Source organism: Amblyomma maculatum, chromosome 8, assembly GCF_055883805.1.
Source record: "Amblyomma maculatum isolate TAMU_Amacu chromosome 8, ASM5588380v1, whole genome shotgun sequence".
Taxonomy (NCBI): domain Eukaryota; kingdom Metazoa; phylum Arthropoda; class Arachnida; order Ixodida; family Ixodidae; genus Amblyomma; species Amblyomma maculatum.
In genome coordinates this window covers 98,784,411-98,804,183 of record NC_139351.1, presented here as the reverse complement: position 1 = coordinate 98,804,183, position 19,773 = coordinate 98,784,411, and the positions used below count along the sequence as shown (strand labels likewise).

Here is a 19,773-nt window from a genome sequence, read left to right as displayed (position 1 = left end):
TCCCAGTGTCCAATATATTGGACATCGCACTGAGCCGATACTATCAGGGCTATTCAAAAAACGTTTAACACTTTTCACCTTCATAACCATACTGACTTATTCTGAAAGTTAAAGAAAAATCTGTGCACCCAATGCATTCCGGGTGTCAGGAGGATAATCAAACACAACTGCGTCGCGTTTCCTAGTTAGAGACAAGACGGAAGTCTTCTTAATATTCAACTTTAAGCGATTCAACAAACACCATTTCTCGACGTTGTTAATGTCAGCTTGCAATTGGCGGCAGTCCTCAATATCTTCAATATTACGGAATAATTTGAAATCATCTGCGAAGAGCAAAATTCTCGAGTCCTTGACATGTAACGGCAAATCATTAACAAACACTAAAAACAACAAAGGTCCTAAGTTGGAGCCTTGAGGCACTCCCGAAGATGATAGAAATTCGTTGGACACACAGCCGGAAAATCGGACCATGTTACGGCGGCTGCCAAGGTAGCTTTTGAGCCACCTACAGTACATGGGGCAAAGTCCGTATCTTTCCATCTTCATCAGAAGTACCTCATGGGAAACCGTATCGAAAGCTTTAGTCATGTCAAAGTAGACTGCGTCTACCTGACCGCGATTAAATACACGTGGGCCAGTATAATCAAGAAAGCTGCATAAATTCGTTTCCACAGATCGACCTTTTAAAAACCCGTGCTGTAGAATTGAGATCTTCTGCTTGAAGTATGAGCCCATGCGTTCGTACATAATCATTTCAAAAACTTTCGCAAAAGAACAAATCAGTGACACAGGTCGAAAGTTGTTCACAGTTCGCAATGATAAGTTGAACAAATGTGCTAAAACAGGGCCAAAAATGTCAGCGCATCCTTTGATTACGAAGCTGGGAATTTCATCAACTCCTGTTGAAAGTTTTGGCTTAAGTTTCTGAATCGCCAAAAGAACCTCATGCTCGGTAACATTATCATAAGCCAAACAGTCAGCGCTGTCTTCAGAAGTGATAAGAGCTGGTGCGTTATCATGGCGCACAAAACAAGAGCTGAAGTGATCAGCAAAAGCTTGGCACACATCTTGAGGTTTAAAACATACCATCGCGCGTCTTTATCACAGCAGCACTAACCTTATCATTTCGTTGCTTGCGCACAAAATCCCAAAAACTGTTTGGTTCCTTTTAGAAGTTCTGTTCAAGAAGTTTGTGGTACTCGGCTTCATCACGTGCAATCAGTTTTTTCACAATTTTTCTGCACAATGAATATCTTTGGTACCAATACTCACTTTCTGATTTCACGTAGAGTTTATGATACTTCTGCTTTTTCTTCAAGTAATGTCTCAAATCGCGCGAGAACCAGCAAGGAAATCTACGCTTCTTCGATTTACGGCGTGGTATACATGTTTTCATTATACCCTGTACAACTGATGTAAGTAGCTCGACGCCTGTGTTTACATCATCAATCTCAAGCAATTCAGACCAGTCGTAGGCCTGAAGATCGTTGTACAGCTTCAGGTAATTGCCATACGCGTATCTAAATTTTTCTGGCACCATCTCACGCACTGGACGAAAAGACGAAAAGAACGACAAAGAAAACGGGCAATGATATTTGTCTATCGGAACAAGAGGATCGCGCACCGCTTTCACGCCGAAAAGAGGCACATTAGATAGAATTAGGTCTAAAATGTTTCCAGCACAGTTCTTCATTGCATTACATTGATGTAAACCATGGAAAGTACTAAAATCAAACATTCGGCTTTTTCTCGAGTTGCTGTGCAGTCGCTAGTGACCAAACCAGTGGACCAATCGACCTTAGGAAGATTAAAGTCTCCGAAAATGTGAACTTTGTATTTTGAAAAATCAATTTTTTCCCCAATACCTAAGAAATGATCGGTAAAAACGTTAGGAGCAGAATTTGGTGGAAAGTAGTAACAGCCAACTAGATAGTGCGATTTGTCACACGTTGGAATTTCCAACCACACGCATTCTTCGTATGTCTCCAGAGAGTCAGAATATATAGATTTTATTACTGGCAAACAAGGACGATGGAAAAGTAATTTGACTAACGGCCATCAACTTTCTTCCGATCCTGTGACTACTTTGCATCCAGACATGGCGGTTGATGATCGAAATATGCCTAGTTGCGGGGGCCGGCGTAGAAATCACCCTGGAAGGAAATGAAAGTCGTATAAATCATCGCGAAAAAGCGAACACACGACGACAAAGGCGCATCACAATCGGTGAAATAGCTGAAGTGCACAGACCGAATGAATGGTTGGACATGCCGATGTGGGATTCAACCCATCGCTAACAGACTCTGCTCAGAAAGTTACGACACTCGTGATCACAAAATCTACTACTTGCGTCACCTATCGTTGCCAGTCAGCGTCCACGAAGCAGCGCAGGTAAAGCGTGTGAAGCACACCTTCCGGAGCACTAAAGAAATTAGACGAGGCGGACAAAATGCTTGCGCGCACTATAGTAACTGCTAGACAGGGAGAAATTAACTGCGATGAGCTGTATATTGCCGAGCTGCTCTGACTCCTCTTACAACACAGTCAATTGAAGCCAGCAATATATTCAGCTTCAAACTATAGTAGGAAACGGTGGAAAATCCCCAGTGGCAGTCGAGGCTTTCAAAAAAAAAAAATGCACAACAACCTATGATATCGAGACTAAATGCTCTTGCGTGATTACAAGCCCTTCCCAGCAAAGCATGCGAACTTGTCGCCAAGTCGAGGTAACAAGTTAACCTGACCATCTTTAAGCGCTCTGAAACAAAAAAGTATTTGACTGCAGTCGATAGATATTCGGACGCAAACCGACAGCTCTTTCAGCACTAGGGCTTAACACCTATACACCAAGTCCACTGCTTTGATATAGGCTAACTGCGTGTGATCCCGTATTTGGGGCTAAGGGCGAAGCAGTCTGGCGTTGTTGCAGCCAGCATACTTGCTATCAGGCAGTGCGATCGATGTACGCCGCAGTCCCGATGTGCTGCGTTTTTGGCTCGTTTAATCCCGATAGCTAGGAATTGACTGAAACAGTGATGACAGATGCCAAGAAAGCAGATTGAATATGCAAAGGCGGTAACCAGCCACCAATTTGACGTCGGTTTCGAGTAGGCGTTATTGAAAGGCTAAAAACGCGCAGAAGCGCAATACCACGTACCCAAGTACAGCAAACGGCGTGCGGATTCCGCGACACCTTGATCAAAAATTGTCGCAAGGACCTCCGAAGAACAGCACAGATGCCTTGCAGATGTGACGAAATGCAGCCTCAGCATGTCCGCTCAGCGTCTGCGACAAACAACAGCTGTAAATTTCAAACTGTACTCGTAGTGTATGTACTGTTCGCACAACATTGCTCGATATATGTAGGCTAATATATATATATATATGCCAGGTTTGCATCACTTCGTGTAAGCATCTGACACGGTAGTATCGTCAGCGTATAAAACAGTGAGTTGGACTAATAGAAGTTCGAAGATCGTTAATATATAATATGAACAGTAAAGGTCCTAAAATAGATCCCTGATTAACACCTTAGTTAATAGCTAGAGTGGTATTTCTATAATTATTGATGATTTTGTTTACGATATTGTAAGTAGCTTTTCAAAACGAGAGATACAGGACCTACTATGCCATAACATTCTTGTTTCTTTAGCAAAATCAAATGGTTAATCGTATCAAAACCTTTTGTGAAATTTAAAAAAAAAAACAGGACCAACGAATTCGCCTTTGTCAATGCCATGCTTAATAAATTCAGTCAAAGAGTTGAGAGCAAAGTTAGTTGAGCTGCCGGACCTATAAAACAAAACTGACAGGGGGTAATAATATTAAATTTATTTAGATAATTGTCTAAGCGAATGAAAAATAATGATTAATGTTTATGATTATTTATGATTAATAATGTTTAGCACAATAAAACATATATGTGCCATACACGTGACGGTCGCTACGAACAAAAGTAAATGCTGCAGCATACAATGTATTTACACAGCCCTAGAAAAGGAACAATCGTTGTTACACCTTCCGAGAGTAAAGAATATGAAGCGTTGATGAAACTGCCATTCAGCAGGCTGCCATCGAGTCAAAGTGGATAAGTAATGGTAGAAGTGTTAAAGCGAAGTCCGAGATTATGATGAAAACATTTTCCGCAGGGAAAAATAAAACGTAGCGCTGAATGTTGAATATACAATTGTAGTGACTTCGCTGGGCTCTGCTGTGACAGACATTCGCTTTTTAAGGCTGGAAAGGCGCAGCTGTCAACCCCCCCCCCCCCCCTCCCCCGACACAAACACAAGAAAAAATAAAATGAAACATACTGTTGGCTGGAGGATTGGTTCAGCAGGCTCGTCGAAGAACCGCTTTAGTGCCGATAGCTTCCCAGAAACGCAGCTCACACTTCGCTGGCGTTCTTTGTTGGCGTGAAAAGATGCGCAGACGTAGAACTTCCATGTAAGGCGCATAAGACGAGGGACCAGGTCGAAACGAGGGTCGTTGTCCGGTGAGACCTCTCTCATGAAGTCATTCATGCACTGGAATGAAGGGAAGGAAGCCTTCCTGGTGCAATTTCAAAGGCAAATTTAAACTACGCCACTGTGATGAGAATGGCGTCCTTTAAAAAGGTTTGGTTTGGTTTTGTGGGGTTTAACGTCCCAAAGCGACTTAGGCTATGAGAGACGACGTAGTGAAGGACTCCGGAAATTTAGACCATCTGGGGTTCTTTAACGTGCACTGACATCGCACAGCACACGGGCACCTTACTTTTCGCCTGCATCGAAAGGCGGCCGCCGAGGCCGGGATTCGATCCCGCGTCCTTTGGAACAGTATAGTCGAGCGCCGTAACCACTGCGCCACCCCGGCGGGGCTTTAAGAAGGGATGGACACTAGCGGTATGATAGTTTTGCCAATTCCATTACAAGCTATAGAGACTTTGAACTTCGTTTCAAGTTTTTTTTTCTTTTTTTTTTTTTTTTGGGAGATCAGCACCTTACACTGCAACCTGGGCAGGGTTCGCTGGCAGGACCAGCAGCCCAGATATGTCTTTAGATCAAAAGGGTTACGCAAGAAAGTGTTTTTTGCTCTGAAGAACTTGCCCATGGTATCGAGGAAACAACGGGCTGAACCGAGCGTTTACCTCTTAATAGGTGCCTACGGCAACCTCTAAAAGCAGGGAGAGTAGTCCAGAAACCTCGAGCTTTGACCTCAGAAAAAACACAGTAAGTCTGGCTATAAGCAATGCATTGGAAATCACACACGTAATATTACGAAGGGTAACGGGAGGTGAATTCATTACCAAAGATGTGGGCTAGAAAAATAAAAGAAGAAAAAAGAAAAAGGAACGACTTAGCTAGCACGTGTCTGATAGGCAGCATCGATTTGGATCGACACTGACTTCCTAACTCAGCCGATTTCAGTTATTGATTGCGAGTGGGACAAAATGAGTCTTGATAATTGTGTTTACATAGGTGTTTTGCACGTGGCTAAGTAATTTCACTTGCTTCCAATTTTTCGCCACGCCTTCTGTAAATAAAAATAGCTTTGTCATTGCAGCACTTAAACCATATAAATCTGCATATTCAAACACTTTGGTTTTTTCACGCGAACCAAAGCTTTGTTACCTCCTGTGCGTTTTATAGACTTTTCTGTACACCAACTCTTAGCGACCGAGAAAGGGAGATGTGCACATACCCCATCGGTAGCGAGTTCTGCCTTCGTCAGTTGACGATCAACGAAGTTACCTGCGAGGCTCACGCAAGCCCGTGCCGTGTCGATTGGATGTGTAGCGGCGTCAGTGACGCGCTCTGTGAAGTCCCTACCGGCTGTGACCTGCACGTGATAATAAATGAGGAGTGAACTATAAGCACTGGAAGTTCACCGAACATTTCGGCGGCCAACACGCTGGCTCACTGTTGGCGCTTTCTCACGCAGGCCGAAGACTGTGTGCATCGCAGTCATAGACTCGCGCATAAGCCACCACATAATTATGCTCGCTCGGCTGATGAGGCACCTATAGCGACACTGCATGCCAGCAGTTTTCCCAACCCACTTTCCTGGACATACCTGCATTATGTCCCTCAACCATCATCAAACTCACACTGCATATGAGCCCATATTGCCCGCATTGATTCGACCCTGCGAGCCGCGGAAAATATCCGAAACCCTATCCCACCCTTTCCTCTCCGAGGCGAGTGGGCTCATTCGAATTTCATCCTCGTATAGTCCCACAAAACTTGCAGTCTTGAATCTAACATTAGATTTTTCTCGGCCAGCCCAGCAGCTCCACCTACCATTCCAGCTCACTGAAAAGTGAGGCGCCATAATGACGGCAGTATTGAGTTAGACTGTGCTCTTTCAGAGTACGCTTTGCGTTTCAGCAGATGACGCCTTGCGTTAAACTGCTCTAATGCTCGCCTGTAAGCAACCTAAATATTTCAATCTGGTGTCTCCGCTGTCATGTCATGAAATTCACGGCATACGGACTTAGTGAGCCGCGAACACGGATTGCTTGCAAGTGCTGTCCAGAAGTTAATCTGTTTCGTGTTTTTCTCAGCGCTCGGACGTGGATGAACGACAGGCGAACCGCTTGTATGCTGGAGTAGCTAACGGTTGTAAATATTTTCGCGAACGCTTTCCTCCGGTATTCCTGAGAACCGAGCGCAACGAGTTGGCCTACTTCGACTTGGCCGAACTTTGTCTATTTTCAGCATTAAACAGGCGTCAAGCGACTACCATACTCACAGTGTCACTACAAAAGAAATGCGTAGTGGTGACAGATGGTTTGCAGCGTCTGTAGCACACAACGTCCCACAGGTACGATAACAGGACGGAAGCGTGCGAGCAGCCCGTGGCTATCAGGGCATCTGGCAATAACGCTTGTCATGCCCGAGTGCAATCCGCGAGGCCTGTTGGCAAGCGTTCCGGGGAGTGAAAAATCAAATATATCCCCTAGATCGCATCCCGGTCGTTCGAGAACAAAATAATTGGACTACTGCGAGACTGACTGGAGTACCTATCTCAGAGGCCACCATACAGTACCGCATTATTCTACTCACCCTTTCTTTCACGTAAGCATGGATGCATTCGTACTTCTGGCCCAGTATGCAGACATGAACGATAATTTCTTGCGGCTTTTTCTTAATTTTGGGACAGCAGAGTTCAAGCTTCTGGAGAGCTCTGCAGGCCAGCATGTCGGCGACCATGAGCGGCCTAGAGAGCCGGTCAAGCGCCGGCTGTCCGACGCTGTCATAGGCTAGTGAAGCACACTTTTCGAGGGAGCCCAGGACCTTGCCAGCCGTCGAGTACTTGAGCTTGAAAACGGCATAGGAGAGAGAGGTTAAGAAGACCACGAAATCCACGCTGGGCACTGCCATCAGGCGCTCGACGAAGTGGTACCGGTTACTTGTGTCGCGTTCGTCGACATCTTCGTGGTCTTGACCACCGCCGTGGTGTTCGTGGCCTCCTTCAAGGCCTTCGTTGGCTTGGACATCGGCATGGTCTTCGTTGGCTTGAATATCGGCATGGTCTTCGTTGGCTTGAATATCGGCATGGTCTTCGTTGCGCCGATCGTCGTCACCGTGTTCACGGGCCATTACGGGTCAACGAAAGGAACTCGACGCGGTGCTCTAAGAGAAGTCAAGTGCGTGACCGGCACGAAAGATTACACTAAGCGGACTGCGAGGGCTTCGATTCTGCAGCATGTTATGTGGCGTTGCGCGGGATGCGCGCGCAGTGTGATCTCAACCTCAGCCACTTCGGAGGTAGCAGTGACGTGAAAGAATTTAGATTAGCATCGAGGTGATAGTACGGTTACGACGCCATCGGCAATATATAAGCTGGCGCTAGATAATCTTTCGGACCATTTGCGGTCATCTGTACGCGAATAGTGCTGCATGGTGGTGTTTTGCAGCTACGCTTGCTTTTGGCATTGCTTCTCATAAAAAAAGAAATATACGTACTTTTTACTGTAAGCCAACTTGAAAATCTGCGCGCAGCTCCTGAAATAGACTTCGCAGACGACGGTCACCGTGGCCTGGTCTTCATGCGCATTCGGCAACTCTCGGCGAGTTTGCCGGTTCGTTCCGTCACAGCGTGCTGATCGAGTGAACAGTCGACGTTCGCGTGATACCGTTTAAAAATCGGAAAGGTGTACATTATTCTAAAGTTGACGAACTTTCATTGTTCTGTGTCGCAGTGTGGAACGTAAGACTTAGATAACTGTTAGAGCCATGCTAATAACTGAAATTCATGCCAAGAGCTAATGCTTCAATATTTTGTTTTATATTACAGGGATCCGGCCACATGGTTCCCTTGGAAAAACCCGAAGAAGCCCTTGAGTTAGTTTCCAACTTCATATTTGACAAGCCGTTCTGAGATCCAGAACCGCAGCGAAATATCGAAGGGGCCTAAGGATGTAACACAAAAAGAGAAGAACCAATCGGAAATAAAGATTATGTCAATGATAATTAAGGAAAAAACAGAGCAAAACGGAGACAAGAGAGAAGAAAGAAGACGGGACCAGCGCTGACTTGCCATTGCTAGTCAGCGCTGGTCCCGTCTTCTTTCGTCTCTCTTGTCTCCATTTTACGCTTTTTTTTGCTTAATTATGTACAAACTCGCTGCCGTTTTACTGAAGTCAATGATAATAATTGTGTATTGTTCTACTGGCCTTATTGCAAATGCGAATCCTTTTTGTTAAAGGAAATACTTCCTCATACATCGCCCCCGGTTGAAAATATCCTACAGCTACACTTTCCGCGCCTCGCTTTCCGTTTTCTGCGGATTGTTAATGAGTTCAAGGTGATAAGGAATGTTAGTCTCTTCTCGCAGAGCTACATGATTTCGAAAGTAGTTGCAGAGACTGGGACTTGCAAAATTTTAACAAAACATTTCGAGAAACAATTAGGACGGCCTGCATGCATGGAGGCGTAAGCTCACTCGCGCAACAAAGCTGATTCGAAAACGGATGCTGCTCTAAGTCACGTGGTGTAGGGATGTGACTAGAACATACAAATAGAGGCCCATATGTCCGTTTAAATCCGTATGGCTTAATTAGACAAACAGATGCAAGCTAGTTAGGCAACGAAATGTATGACACCACTCAGAATCAGAATGAGAATCAGAATTTATTCAATGCAATGACTGAATATAAAGATTTTGGTAAATGCAGGAGGAGGTCCCAAAGCCAATGGCTGCACAGGGGCCTCCTTTTACAAGCTTGCAAAACAAAAATGATTAAGTACAAACAACAGCGGGTGAAAAATGCAACTGCTATGTAATATAAATGCAGAACACAAAAAAATACAAGACGTCGTAAATATAAACAGGACATAAATTGGGAACATGTTATATAACTGTAAAGCAGAGGAAAACAATTGAATGTGGGATAAGTATTTCTTATCAATGAAAACAAAATGTATTTAGCAAGATAGCAGAAAAGTACGAAAACTACGCTTAAAAGCATGAATGTTAGATTATTGCTTTATTCTGAATAGTAATGAATTCCACAAAAATGAGGCAGAGAAATTAACTGTGAATTTGCCGTAATTGGTTCAGGATTTTGGGAGCAAAAAATGTTTTGGCATGAAAACCGAGTGAAACTATGTCGCTGGAAGTGGGTACTGTTAATTATTGAAATGGGATGTGATCAATTTATGAATTTGAATATGAGGACGCCAATAGAACAATGAAACACGGATGAGACTCCAAGGATGTTATGAGCTTGCAGTAAGCTTGCAGTATGAGTTTGCAACGCGGCATAAAAACAAATGCGTCAAAAGTTTGATACGAAAGATGGAAAATATGGCGCCACACAGATGTCCATTGGTGGTGCTTTAAGAGCGAATGGCATGCCACAGGTGGTAAGGAGGAAGAGCCTTAACAGGACTATATGTTGTGCATGCCATTTTCAGTGGATCGACAACGACTGACGTCATAGGTTTTATTGCAACAATGATGCGAGCGAGGGACTCTAATCATAGACGTTAGCTGGGATTAAAAACCTCTGTCCGTAGTTAAGGACAAGAACCCTTAAACATATTTTGGGACTTGAACCCTCTATCTTCTGTCTCTAAGAGAGATGAGATTTTTCGTCATCCTTTTTCCTTTCAGTAAAAAATTATTCATCATCATCATCATCATAATTGACTAATTGCCCTTTTTATTCGTCTGCAGTTTTGTCATAAAACATCCAGCAAACGTCAAAATTTGTTCATTACTTAGTCCTAAATTTAGGGGAAGCCCCAAAAGTAAGTAGTATGTGCAATAATCGTGCCATTGCTGACTGGCATCAGCCTAAGTGCGGTCATACGGTTACAAAGGGAAAACTATCCACTGCAGCTGACAGCGCTTAGACGCACGGACGGAGCACACAAAACAATAATGACGATAACACAGGCGCTGAACTTTAACTTTATTGCAGAACCGCCGATACACTTATATGTACAAAAACAACGCCGACTGTGATTTTTGACGCTCGTGGCAACAAAAAGTGACATGAGAAGTGAAAAAGTAAAAAGAACCCCGAAAGCTAGAACTGGAAGGGACAAAACCCTAACAAGATTTTTCTTTTTCCGCTTTTACTCCCCCCTTCCTCCCTTCCCGTACGGCGCGGTTCAGGTGTCCACAGAAACAAGTGTGACAGATACTGCGCCTTTCCCTTCCTGTGAACCAATTATTATTTAAACAAAAGATGCAAATAATTTTTAATTCGCCAACGAGTGAAACTGGAGTAATTTGACCAAAATAATTTTTGAGAACTGTTTCGAGAACATGTAACAAAGTCATCATACGTACACACAGATTAAGTGTGATGAACGAAGGAAGGAGAAGTGACATGAAATAATGCGTAATGGGGACAAAATGGTGGTCGGGCAAGTGAACGAAAATTAATAAACAAAAGGGAAGCTAATAATTAACACAGCTAAACGCAGAAGATGAAACGCGCGCAAAAAATAAAAGGAAGGATAGAAAAGAAGAAAGCGCGCATGAAAAACATTAAAAAGAAAGGATAAAAAAAAGCATTCCGGTTTTGGACGCTTCGGGATTACCTGCTGAACAGATGGTCGAAAAAACAACAAAACAATAGAGTGATGCTTTATGCGCATATCTTATCCAACAACTTCGAAACGTTGCAGGGAGTCAGCCTCAGCGTTGTCCTTGCCGCTCCACGCAAAAGTTTGTCTTTGTTCACGTGTAGCACGTGGCGGAACTCGTCTTACTCTGTGCACGACGCAGCATGAGAACTGCTACATTGCCTTTGCTACGCGCGTAGTGTTTAAGATTCCGCTGACATGGGAAAAAAGTGCACATCGACAAATAGGCTGGTGTGCGAATGAAAGACTGCGAAACACCACAACCCTTTGAGAGGAAGCCTGCCTTGCCATTGCTGGGAATGCGGTTGCTCCTCTCTGCCTTCCAATCTCAGTCTTCTTGGTAGAGGAAAGTGCAAGGTATGGTGTTTAATCCACGAAGCGTATCGTATCAGTAAGCAAGGGGATAACGGTATCAGCACAACTTCCATCTGTGCATTCGCATATCTCCAAAGCCTAGTTGTGTTTATGGTGGTCGAGCTGCGCATGCTCTGTTAAATTTCCTGGGAGACAGTTAACTTTCAATAAAACACATTAGCCCATTTGTGTGTGTTTGGTCTTTGCGCTGTCTTCACTGCTTATCCAAGGATATGTATCAACTCAGATTTGAATTCTACTAAAGCGAAGACGTCACTTAAACCTGCCATTCACGAAGTGAAATCAAGCTAAAGTAGCGTTTTCGCACGCAGTACTAAATATAGCCAGGATTAAAAATTTAAAACGTTTCACATATTACGGATTACGGCTTAGCACACCACATTAAAAGTTGATCCTAAAAGCTCAGAATGTCATCTAAGAAAAGCACGAGCTCAAAAAGGCTGAATTGCCATGGTGTGACGAGTTCTTAGCGTGGTTTGGGCTTGCATCTGACGATACAGCACTTGTCCCCTCAATTCTGAATTTTGTTGAAAAGCGCAACTGAATGTGATAAATACAGCTACAATTACTAGTGCCCTTGATCTGCCGCAAAAAAGCAGTTTTATGGCCGATTTTTAGCCTTCTAGTGCATAAAATATTTCAAATACAACAAAAGTATATAATTAGACAAAAATGTACCCGAGCTCAATAACGCCTAAAATGAGAACTTTAGAATTTTCGTTTGACACGCCTGTCCCTCGGCTTTGATTTTTGTGTGGATGCATTCTTGTTTAGGAGTGAACAACTTAATCAGACCAAGGCCTTGACTCAAATTAAGCTACACAGGCAATGTGGCTGGCGGGAAGTAAAAGATTAACCTGCAGTTCAACTCTGTGCCAAAATTGCACGGTGTATCAAAGCTGAGCCAGAAAAGTCCGGAAAAAGGAGGTGTAAAATAAGAGCCGACGTTCCCGGCTATTTACACATAGCGCATAACGCTGTGAGCACTGCGATAAGAGCTGCGCACCATAGGGCAACTTGAGCATGCGCAGTGAAGGCGATGGTAGCTGTGATCATAAACGTATATTAAAATCGATAGGACATTCCTTCACGCATCCGCATTGGCCCCACACGTCCAAGTTGAGTGTATGATGGTGAAGTGATGGTGTTTATTTCAATCTTGAATTCGCTGTGGTGAAAATTTCAACCACAAAAAGCATTAACACGCCGCCCCAGTTCAGGTGCTTCAAATATGAGATGCCAGTGCTGGTAAACATCTTTCTTTTCCTTTTTTATATATAATAAAATAACCACTACAACAAAAACTGCAGAGCAAACAAAAAAAGAAAGATTTTATTACTTTTAAACTAGAACGCTGGAAAACTACTACTAACGGTCAGCCATATGTCTCAGAACCTGTGCATACTTTGAACTCAGCCAAGGTGGTTGGTCTTCGGAAGACGCGTTATTGCGGTGATCGGCGTAGAAATCACCCTAGAAAGGAATCAAAGGCGTATAAATAATCACGAAAGAGCGGATGCACGAAGAAAAAGGCACAATGCAATTGGTTGAATAGCCGAAGTATATATACTGAATGAATGGTTGGTCATAGCAACGGGTTAAATCGCACATCGCTAACAGACTTTGTTCAGAGCTTTAAGACACTTGCGATCACGATATGTACTAATTTCGTCACCTAATGTCACCAGTTAGCGTGCAGAAGCAGCGCAGGTAGAGTGTGAAGCTTATTTTCCGGAACATCAAATAAATTAGATTACGGAGCACTGGAACTACGCGAAATGTCTGCGCGCGCGCTATAGTAATTGGTAAAGAACTCAGATGGCTATGGAACGAAAAATTGTAGGGGTAACATTAAGAGATAGGAAGCGTGCAGAGTGGGTCAGAGAAATAACTCAAGTTACTAACATTCTAGTGGAAATTAAAAAGAAGAAATGGACATGGGCAGGACATATAGTGCGAAGAGAGGATAAGCGATGGTCGCTTAGGGTAACAAACTGGATTCCAAGGGAAGGAAAGCGTAGCAGGAGGCGGCAGAAAGTTAGGTGGGCGGATGAGGTTAAGAAGTTCGCAGGGGTCAAGTGGATGCAGCTAGCACAGAACCGGGTTAAGTGGAGAAACATGGAAGTGGCCTTCGCCCTGCAGTGGGTATAGTCAGGGTGATGATGATGATGAAACAAAGAAATTAACACTGATGAGATCTATATTGCTGAGCTACTCCGACTTTTCTTATCGCAAACTGAATCGAAGCCAGCAATCTTTTTATCGTTCGAACTGTAGTAGGTAACCGAGGAAAACTCCTGTAGCAGTCTAGGCTTCTACATCGAAAAACGCACAACAACCTCTGATGTCGAGAGTAAATGTTCTTGTATGAACTCAAGTCCCTTCCAGCAAAGCATGCGGACTTTTCTCCAACTCGAGGTGACCAGTTAGCGTGAACAGCAATAAGCACTTTGATAGAACCGAGATGTATTTGTGCTAGCCAGCATACTTCCAAATAGGCACTGCGTTCGATGTACACCGCATTCCTGATGTGAAAATCAATATTAGGGAGAGCGGGCGCAGCTTTTTTGGTTCCATTAATTATGACTGCATGATCACGATGGATTAACATGTTATTGCGGAGCTATTGACTGCACCGGGTGAGTATACGATTGACACATGGGGTTTGTGACACAGGTAAGCTACAGATCTGTAGATAAAGCGAAATGTTCACAGCCAGGAAAGTGGAAGTGTATTGGGCTAGGAAACTAAATACACCTAGAAAAGATAAAGGCGCGCGCGTACAAATAATTTAAAAAGACAGGCACGTAATTCGTGCTCGTTAGTTGCACGCACGAGATGGCATCTGGGCGGGAAGTGTTGGGGAGAAGAGCTGCTGGAAATTGCTGGAAACATTTTATGGCATGCATGTTCGATAATGAGATTTGCTGGGCTAAAATGCGGAATTCAAGCGTCAGTAGTATGAAAAGCGCCTTCCAGAAAAAAAGAATTCACAAAGTAACAACGCCAGCAACTTTATCTGAACTTTTTCGACCACTGCCATCAAGTTTCGTAGTCTGACGGTAAGAACATGTATTTTCAATGTGGCTCTAAAACAGCCTTGTTGCAGGCAGCTAAGGTGGCACTAAGCCTCAGTACAATAAGTGGCTCACAGAATTTGCTGCAGAATTCAGAGCATTGCATGAATAGGTGGCACGCGTTTAGCTTACAAATGACATGGATATGTTATTGGGGTCGGTCAGCATAATGAAAAGCCATGAAGAAGAAACGACTGACCAAAGCGAGTACAGGTGCCAAGAAAGCAGACCGAGCATATAAAGGCGTTATAATGAGCCGACAAATAGACAAGCGGAGCCAAGAAGTGCATTTCCACGTACCCAAGTATAGGAAACGGCGTAAGGGTCCAGCGACACCTTGATCAAAAATTACGTCGCGAGGACCTCCGAAGAACAACATAGACGCTTTGAATATGTGTCGGAAGGTAGCCTCGGCATGTCCACACAGCGTCTGCGATAAACAGTACGTAAACAAGCAGTGCGCAGAGCAACACGCGACAGGACAGAATGCAAATGGTGTTTACCCTTTAAGAATACATGCATAATCGTTCTAGAACGCAGATAAAAATATTGGTTTTAAAATTAAACTCTCACGCCTGGCGAAAGGACAGAAAAGGAAAGCGACAGGCTAAGAATTTGAACAACATCTGCAAACCGCGTTTGTGGGGCGTGTACTGCACACACAACTGTGTTCAATATATGCATGCCAATATATATATGCCAAGTCTGCATCACTTCGGGCATAAACATCTGGTTCAGTTAGTGAAATATGGCTTGGCTAGCCTCTGCTGTTTAGCGCAGAACAAGCCTATATTCCGTACATGTGACAGCTGCTACAAACAAAAATAAATGCTCCAACATATACCTAATCTACACAGCCGTTATAAAGAAATAATCGTAGTTAAAGTGGCCGAGAGTACAGAATACCAAGCGTTGATGCAATTCCCGTTGAAGAGGTTGCCATCGAGTCAGCGTCGACAAGTAATGGTCGAAGAGTTAAAGCAATTTCACGATTATGATGGAAACATTTCCCGCAGGGCAAGCCGACAACGTAGCACTCCGAATGTTTAATATACAATCGCGGTGACGTCACCCACACAAAAAAATAAAAGAAACTGGAAACGTACGGTCGGCTGGTGGACGGGTTCAGCGGGCTCGTCGAAGAACCGCTTGACTGCTGACAGTTTACTTAAAACGCAGCTCACACTTCGCTGGCGTTCTTTGGTGGTGTGAAAAGATGCGCAGATGTAAGATTTCCATGAAAGGCACATAAGACGAGGGACTAGGTCGAAACGAGGGTCGTTGTCCGGGGAGACCTCTCTCATGAAGTCATTCATGCACTGGAATGAGGAGAGGGAAAAAAAAAGTCTTCCTGGTCCAATTTCAAAGATAAATCTAAGCTGTACGCCACTATGATGAGAACGACTTCCTTTAAACAGAACTGGAAATTGCGGTAGATTAAGTTTTGCTCGTTTCCTTACAAGCTACACAGACGTTGAACCTCGTTTCTGGTGTGATGTTTCTTGAAGAACAGTAAATTTCATTGCGACCTGGTAGACATGTCTTCTCTTAGGATAGGGTTCGCTGGGTGGCCCAGCAGCCCAGGATATCTTAAACCAGCGGGCCTATGCAAGGACTTTTTTTTTTCTACTCTACGTGTCTTGCACATGGTATCGAAGAAGTGTCGCGTTGGAGCGTAGAAAACAACTAGCTGAACCGAGCATTCCACTCTTAATAAGGGTCCACGGCGGCCTCTAAAAGCAGAAAGTGCATTCCATGAAAAACATGGAAAGTCTGGCTTTAAACAATGCATTTCAAATCTCCCACAAAATATGTGAAATATATGGGGAGGTACCCTCATAACCAGAGTGACGGGTTAGATAACTAAAAGAAGAAAATAGAAAGGTAGGACTTAAACAGCACAAAAGAGGATAGCGGCAGCTATGCAAGCGTCTGATAGGAGGCATGGATTGGATCGACACTTGATTTCTTAATGCAGCCGATTTCACTCATTGCTAGTGGTGGGAAAAATTGCGTCTTTATAAGCGCTAGTTGATATAAGCTTTTTTCACGTGTAAGAGTAGTATCCCCTTAGCGCGTTTTGTTCCACGCTTTTTGCAAATAAAAGTAGCTTTGTCGCTGCGACACATCGAGCACAAATCTGCACATTCAAACACTTTGGTTCGCACGCAAACCAAAGTTTCGTTACCTGCTTTAAAAAGTGGAATATCGGATACTTTTCAGCGCACCAAGCTCAAAGCGACCGAGAAAGCGAGGCGTACATACCTCGTCGGCAGCGAATTCTGCCTCCGCCAGTTGACGATCAACGAAGCCACCTGCGAGGCTCACGCAAGTCCGTACCGTGTCGATGGGGTGTGTAGCGACGTCAGTAACGCGCTGCGTGAAATCCCTACCGGCTTCGACCTGCAGCGGTAGTAAACGAACGTTACCAAGAAATTACGATGGTTAAATGAACATGTGAAGTTCACTTGTCATTTCGGAAGGTCACCACCATGGCTAATTCCTGAACTCTCAGACGGGCCGAAGAGGTTGTGCATCGTAGTCGTAGGCTTGGGCACGACGACGAAGTTTTTTTTTCACCTTCGGTCTCCATGAAATGAATTTGCGCTAGCATCTCAAATGGAGGACAATGGGCTTTTATGGAAGTTTACTATTCCTGGCTGCACCGGCACTGGAGCCCCACGCTCGTTCCTGCCTTGGAAACATTGTAATTTACTAAATGTTGAAAGCAGCAGTTTTTAGCAGTGAGATTACGGAGACTACAGCCAGGCCGCATATCCTCGAGTGCCTGGCGTGTACAGGTGTTTGTTTAGAAACTAGAAAACAGCACTGGCTTGTTCTTTCGTACTTCCGCACCCCAGCTCAATCGTGTTCCTATCTTTAAATGTTTTACCCATGCTATCTCGTATCCGGAAGATACATATTCTAAAAAGGGTAGTACTCATAAAAGTAAAACCACTACATGCGTGCACAGTGACAAGGGTAATGGTCACGTGCTTGTCTACTTCGAATGACTGACATCAAAGTGTCACTAGTTCAAAGACTACTCAGACGCTTGCTACACAACCCTTCCATGCTGCTCCCCACGCCACTGCTTATAGATATCCCATCTTACTGAATGAGACAATTGCGAGCGAGTTCTGTATTCCATTATCCCAGTATCCCATTCCATTATCCCATTATTCCCAATATCCCATTATCCCATTATTCCCAGTATCCCATTATTCCAGTATCATCACTAGAAATCAGCACGGGGCATGCGGTCATCTCTTGGCCCAAAAGCACCATCTATCTCGCGAAAATAGTGCGACTTTGGCACGGTAGCCACACCTAACTATGCCCCCATGGCGAATGAGGCACCTAGCGACGCTTCATACCAGCAGTTTTCCCACCTCAATTTTCTGAACATAACGGCATCGTCCCTACCCCCCCTCAACCACAATGGAACCCACACTGCACATTACTGCGTATTTCCTACATTGATTCGCTTCTGCAGGCCTTCAGAAACGTCCAACCCAAGCCTTATCCTACCCTTTCCTGAGGAGAGTTGGCTTATTCCATTTTTATTTCCGTATAGCCCTGCAAAACTTTGACTTAATTCACACGTTAGATTTTTCTTGGTCACCCAGCATCCCCGCCTGCCATTCAAGGTCACGGAAAAGTGAGGCGCCATGCTGGCAGCCATATTGAGATAAGATTGTGCGTTTCATGAGTACTATACGCACTTTGCTTTCGCATGCTTTGCGTTAAACCGCTCTAATGCTCGCCTGTAAGCAGCCTAAAGGCTTGAATCTCGCACCTCTCTGCGCTAAGTTCCCGAAAACCACGAGCAATTAGCGTTACTGTTGTCTATTTTCAGAATTACAGAGGCGTCAGGAGATTACCATACTCGCAGTGTCACTGCGGAAGTAACGCATAGTGGTAACCTTTGATTTGCAGCCTCTGTAACACACAAGGTCAAACAAGGTATGATAATTGGAGGGGAGCGAGCGAGCAGCCCATGCATGGTTGTTTCCTGCCTGAGCACAAACCACGGGGACTGTCAGTAAGCATTCGGGGACTAAAAAGTCAGATATATTCCCTGTATAGCATCCCAGCCGTTCGGCAATAAAATTGTTGGAATACTGCATTGAGCTTACAGAGCCACATTGTTTGGCCACAGACTGGAGTCACCACTCGAGCAGCTACCCAAGACTGCTTTTCCAAAAATGTACCTCTCAGAGGTCACCACACAATACTATGTCACTGTACTCACCATTTCTTTCATGTAAGCATGGACGCCTTGGTATTTCTGCTTCCCAAGCATGCGGACATCAGCGATAATTTCGTGCGGCTTTTTCTTAATCTCGGGGCAGCAGTGTTCAATCTTCTGGAGAGCTCTGCAAGCAAACATGTCGGCAACCAGGAGCGGCCTAGACAGCCGGTCAAGCACGGGCTGTCCGACACTTTCATAGGCTAGTGAAGAACACTTTTCGAGGGCGCCAAGGACCTTGTCAGCCGTTGAGTACTTCCGCTTAAAAACGCCGTAGGAGTAAGAGGTTAAGAAGACCGCGAAATTGATGCTGGGTACTGCCTTCAGAAGTTCAACGAAGTGGTACCGGTTACTTCTGTCGTGTTCGTCGACATCGTCATGGTCTTGGATACCATCGTGGTCTTCTTCAGGCCCTTCGGGGCCTTCTTCAGGGCCTTCTTCAAGTCCTTCTTCAGGTCCTTCGGGGGGATAGATATCAGCATGGTCTTCGTTGCGACGACCATCGTCATCGTGTTCACGGGCCATTACGGGTCAGAGAAGGAACCTCGATGCGATGCTCCAAGAGAAGTGAAGTGCGTGGCTGGCACCAGCGATTACACTAAGCGGACTGCGAGAGTGCCGATTCTGCAGCACCTTATGGGGCGTTGCTTGGGATGCGCGCGCAGTGTGATTACAATCGCAGCCACTTCGGGGATAGCAGTGGAGTGAAAGAATTTAGATTAGTATCGAGATAACAGTACGGTGACGATGCCATAGGCAATGTTAAGCTGAAGCTTCAGAATCTTTCCGACTTTTTGCGGTCATCTGCACACGAATGGTGCTGTATAGTAGTGTTTTGCAGCCATGCTTGCTTTTGGCATTGCTTGTCCACGGCCGGTCTCGAGGGAGAGAGCGCTTCTCTTCTCTTACGGCCTCTCCAATGGGGTCTGTTTCCACCGCCCGCCGCGCCTCGGTGGGGTCGCCACCGCCCCACTGCTGCTCCTCC

At 44.7% G+C, this 19,773-nt stretch overlaps 3 protein-coding genes across 3 annotated transcripts in view; 1 reads left to right on the top strand and 2 right to left on the bottom strand.

Annotated features, from left to right (window-relative positions):
• The window catches only part of LOC146181943 (lysosomal protective protein-like), a 33,379-nt gene extending 24,892 nt beyond the window's left edge, over positions 1-8,487 (top strand). Inside the window, exon 11 of the mRNA XM_084576938.1 lies at positions 8,281-8,487. Within this exon, the coding sequence (XP_084433064.1) occupies positions 8,281-8,364 (84 nt within the window). The 3' untranslated portion in view covers positions 8,365-8,487. The remainder of the gene's footprint in view (positions 1-8,280) is intronic.
• Positions 1,968-7,700, bottom strand: LOC146181944 (uncharacterized). The gene is made up of 5 exons (XM_084576941.1): positions 7,047-7,700; positions 5,683-5,820; positions 4,314-4,526; positions 3,158-3,285; positions 1,968-2,153 (listed from the first exon to the last, which is right to left on the bottom strand). Exons 1-4 carry the CDS (start codon positions 7,581-7,583, stop codon positions 3,199-3,201), a joined length of 975 nt encoding a protein of 324 aa, XP_084433067.1. The 5' UTR covers positions 7,584-7,700; the 3' UTR covers positions 1,968-2,153; positions 3,158-3,198.
• Positions 8,488-12,774: 4,287 nt separating the features above from the next.
• On the bottom strand, positions 12,775-19,420 carry LOC146181942 (uncharacterized). Its single transcript, XM_084576940.1, has 5 exons — positions 18,792-19,420; positions 16,802-16,939; positions 15,643-15,855; positions 14,837-14,966; positions 12,775-12,932 (listed from the first exon to the last, which is right to left on the bottom strand). Exons 1-5 carry the CDS (start codon positions 19,311-19,313, stop codon positions 12,928-12,930), a joined length of 1,008 nt encoding a protein of 335 aa, XP_084433066.1. The 5' UTR covers positions 19,314-19,420; the 3' UTR covers positions 12,775-12,927.
• Positions 19,421-19,773: the final 353 nt, after the last annotated feature.